Source organism: Stegastes partitus, unplaced genomic scaffold (assembly GCF_000690725.1).
Source record: "Stegastes partitus isolate 25-593 unplaced genomic scaffold, Stegastes_partitus-1.0.2 Scaffold1420, whole genome shotgun sequence".
Taxonomy (NCBI): domain Eukaryota; kingdom Metazoa; phylum Chordata; class Actinopteri; family Pomacentridae; genus Stegastes; species Stegastes partitus.
In genome coordinates, this window is record NW_007579151.1 from 36,502 (window position 1) to 40,160 (window position 3,659).

The window sequence follows — 3,659 nt, forward strand, 5'->3', positions numbered from 1 at the left end:
GTGAGGATTAAGGTGTAGAGATATGAAAAAAGGGCCGAAAAATTACAACCAAACAAAACTCAGAAGGCACTAAAATCCAGTTCCAGGCATTTAAGGTGGCTTGAAAAGAAAAAGTCTTTGTTTCACCCCGCCAGAAATTTTTGGATTTTTACAGAGATATTTGTGACTAAAAGCATAAAATGCACCTGGACTTTTCAAGGTTCCTGAGACTGAACATGTGTATCAACAGAGAAAGCGTCGATGAAGAAAGATGCAGCCGAGAGGCAGCTTCCAGGACACCAGAATTAAATTAACAGGCCGTTTGTGAGCGATGTGGTTTCTTAGTGACTTCTTCTTCAGCTCAGCCAAGAAACAGTTTGGTGCCTCATAACTGATAAAACAGAAAATTAGTGACTTTACGCTGTGGTTTTGGTGTGAACAGTCGTTATGAATACTTAGATCCCCACTGACCTTTAGTGTTCATGCTCCAATGCTGTGAAATAAAAATAAAACAATGTTTATTTCCCAGCAGCCACCTGGCCTCCCTGTGCGGCAGTCATCACAGGAAGTGATGTCAGTGAGGAACTTCTAGAGGTGCTTGTATGTGAATCTCCCCAAATGTGTTTTTCACCCCCATCGAATACAGAACATTTACTGGTTGGATGTTTCAGGACCAGTAAAGGAAATCAACACCAGTGACTCTGTTGTATCTTCTTCTGAACATTTTATTGGTTTCCAAAAAAAAAAAAAAGAAAAAAAAGAATAAAATAAAAATAGAAAGTAATTTTTTCCTCCAAAATAATTTCAATGCTGAGAAACTGGACGGTTACGACGGAGGAAAGCTGCTGGGGCGATCACAGTGACGCCTCGGCCCGTCCCTGCTCCTCCTTCTTGGCCAGCGGAGGAGTCGGGGAGAAGAAGCTGCGTTTAGGAAGAAGCGACAGGAAAAATAATGAAGGGACGTGGAGGAGAGGTAGGGAGGCGATGAGTACGAGAGCATCTACCGGATCCTGAACAGTAAAAACACCAACTAGGGGAGAAAAAAAAACAAAAATCTTCTGGGGAATTCTAAAACTTGGCAACTTCACTAATGTTTACATCTTGAAAGTGAGAAGACGAGAGTAATAAAACGACTAATCCTCTTTTATTCACATGAAGTTAAATCTAAATCCCTTTAACGCTGAGGCGGCCGTCTCCCGGTCGGAGCGGACCTCTTTCTGAAATAAGGCATCTGTAGTGCTGTCAACTGGAACAACACGTGCATACAGCGAGAACGGCGTGGACGCGGCACGACTAGATCAGAACGGCTGAAGGAGGGACGGGTTCTTCGATTCCCCTCCGGCTCTGTTTCATCTCAGGCAAAAAAACAACTAGAACAGGGCTGATGTCTAAAACAGAGATATGACGGCAGCACAGAGATCACAGGATAAATAGCCGAAGCGTCGCCGCATGTGTGCGCGTGAAAGAGCCAACGAGCTGCGGTAAACAGTGATATGTTCTGAAGGCTGTTTCTAGGAGGTGGAGGAGGAAGGCAGGAGAGGGGCTGGGGGAGGCGGGGATCGATAGCGGGAGGGTCGGAGGAAGGGAGAGAAGTGCGGCTCGCCATCGGACGCTTATGTGAAGGTGAGTCCGGCCTCGTTGTACACTTTGAAGACCTTCTCGATGGCGTTGACGTAGGCGGCCGTCCGCAGGTCCAGGCCCAGGTTGTACTTGCTTGCCGTGCGCATGATTTGCTGCAGAAAGGTGGAAGAGAAGGCGTCATGCATGTTGCATAGCGGCAGCAGCTCATGTGGTCAGTTTTAACCCATCATGGGGCAGGTGACCATATTTGGTAACTTCCTTGGACGCTCAATATGTCCACCATGCAACAAGATGCTCCTGCAGTAAACATCAAATCTGANCACATAAATGGAAACACTCACATACAGTGAACGACACACACACACACACAGAGAATGGGCAAAACGAGTGGGTGGTGTGCAACTGAGGCAGGGCGTGAGAGGGCGCGCGAGCTGCAGTCACTACTGTGTGTGTTAAGCTTGTGTGTGCATGTGCTGCTGCTGCTGCTGCTGCTGCTGCTGCTGCTGGCGTATTAGATAAAACCTCCAGAGGCTCGTGCAGGGAGTCCAAGACGGATCGTGTGTAGTAGTTAGTCACAGTAGACTGCATGACCAGATGTGTAGGACGACTCGTCACGTGTTAACTAGAGAGTAGCAGCTGTCCCGTCGTAGCTTCGTATGGCTTCAGTGTGTCGTCGTTTCGTCTCAGCGTCGTAGAAACAGGGTTGAAAAAAATAAGAACTACTCGTGTGCTCATGTGGCAGGCCGTTTGACAAAATTGTAATTCCAGATAATAGTAAGTGTTAAAGCGGCTCGTCGTACGCCATCATTAATGTCAGCTGTTAGAGCGGCGGTGTGATGTGATGCATGAGGAGGCAGTTTCTAATCTTTCTCTATGTCGTTTTCTGTCGGGGTTAAAGGAGTTAAACTGGGAAGGAAGCTCACGTTTAAATTAACGGATTCATTCGCTGAGTGTATAGGATAAGTGTTGCTTTAATTGGATTTGACTGGAGATATTAATCATCTAACAATATTGAATGAATCTCCTTTTTTGCATCAAGAGCACATGGTAGGTTCAATTTGTGCAAAATGATGGACAAAAGAAATCAGATTATTTCCTAAATGGTGGGATTAGTTTGAGTTTTAAACCATTTGACGGAAATTTAAATGAAAAATTGGACTTTAACGGTTAAAAAATGTTCAAAAATGTGCATTCAAGGAGGAAACGTTCTTCTGTAGAAGCTTTTCGTTGTCTTTGTGAAAGTGGTTTGCATGCCGTCGAGAGAAAGTCGGGACGTTAGTTAATTCTGCGATTTAATCCGTGAAGAGCAGAATTAAAGTTTTTTTTAAATCATAGATCAGCTTTTGTGTGTAGTTTGGTGTGTAGCTTGAATTCTGGGATGTGTAGTTGTTGTTTTTTTCTTTAGTGAACTTTTTTTTTTACTTTACACTAACTAGTGTGGCTGCTCTGAAGCTCCCGCCCATCGACTTGTCTCGGCCAATCAGACGACTCCTTTTCTTCCGGTCCACTGCCTGTCCGGCCCAGCATCAGCGCGTGTGTGTGTGTCCGTGTGCACTGTATGCGTGTGCGTACGTGTGTGTGTGTTGACGTAGAACAGGTTCAGCCAGCAAAGTGTGTGTGTGTGTGTGTGTGTGTGTGCGTGCGTGTGTTTGTGTCTAGAGCAGGTTTGTGTGTTTTTACTTTGAGGCCAATGGAAACTGATGACTGCATGTTGCCTTATCAAGCAATCTCACATCCACACACACACACACACACACACACATGCACACACACATGCACAACGCACCACATGACACACTCTGAACAGCACACGACCACAAACCCCACCACGAACACACACACACACACGAACACGAATCACGCACCATGTTTAAGTTGGCATCAAAGCAGACTCGCTGATTTTATAAACAGTACCAGTGAAATTAAAGAGGTTTTGTTGAAATCCAGCTTCGGTGTCACGAGTTTATTTTGAAGATGTGGGTGATGAGTGAAGAAAACCTGATGGATGATTGAAGTCTTCACAGTTTGACCTCTCGGCTTGAAGGCTGTGAGACGATGCTGAATCAGGTTTCTTGCGGGCTGCAAGGTGACTCAGTGGT

The 3,659-nt window shown here is 45.5% G+C and overlaps 1 protein-coding gene across 2 annotated transcripts in view; it reads right to left on the reverse strand.

Moving 5' to 3' along the window:
* Positions 1-716: 716 nt before the first annotated feature.
* The window catches only part of LOC103370412 (glutamate dehydrogenase, mitochondrial), a 36,892-nt gene continuing 33,949 nt past the window's right edge, over positions 717-3,659 (reverse strand). For both annotated transcript variants that reach the window (XM_008299463.1, XM_008299462.1), the window contains one exon: positions 717-1,712. In XM_008299463.1, the coding sequence (XP_008297685.1) occupies positions 1,593-1,712 (120 nt within the window). In that variant the 3' untranslated portion in view covers positions 717-1,592. The remainder of the gene's footprint in view (positions 1,713-3,659) is intronic.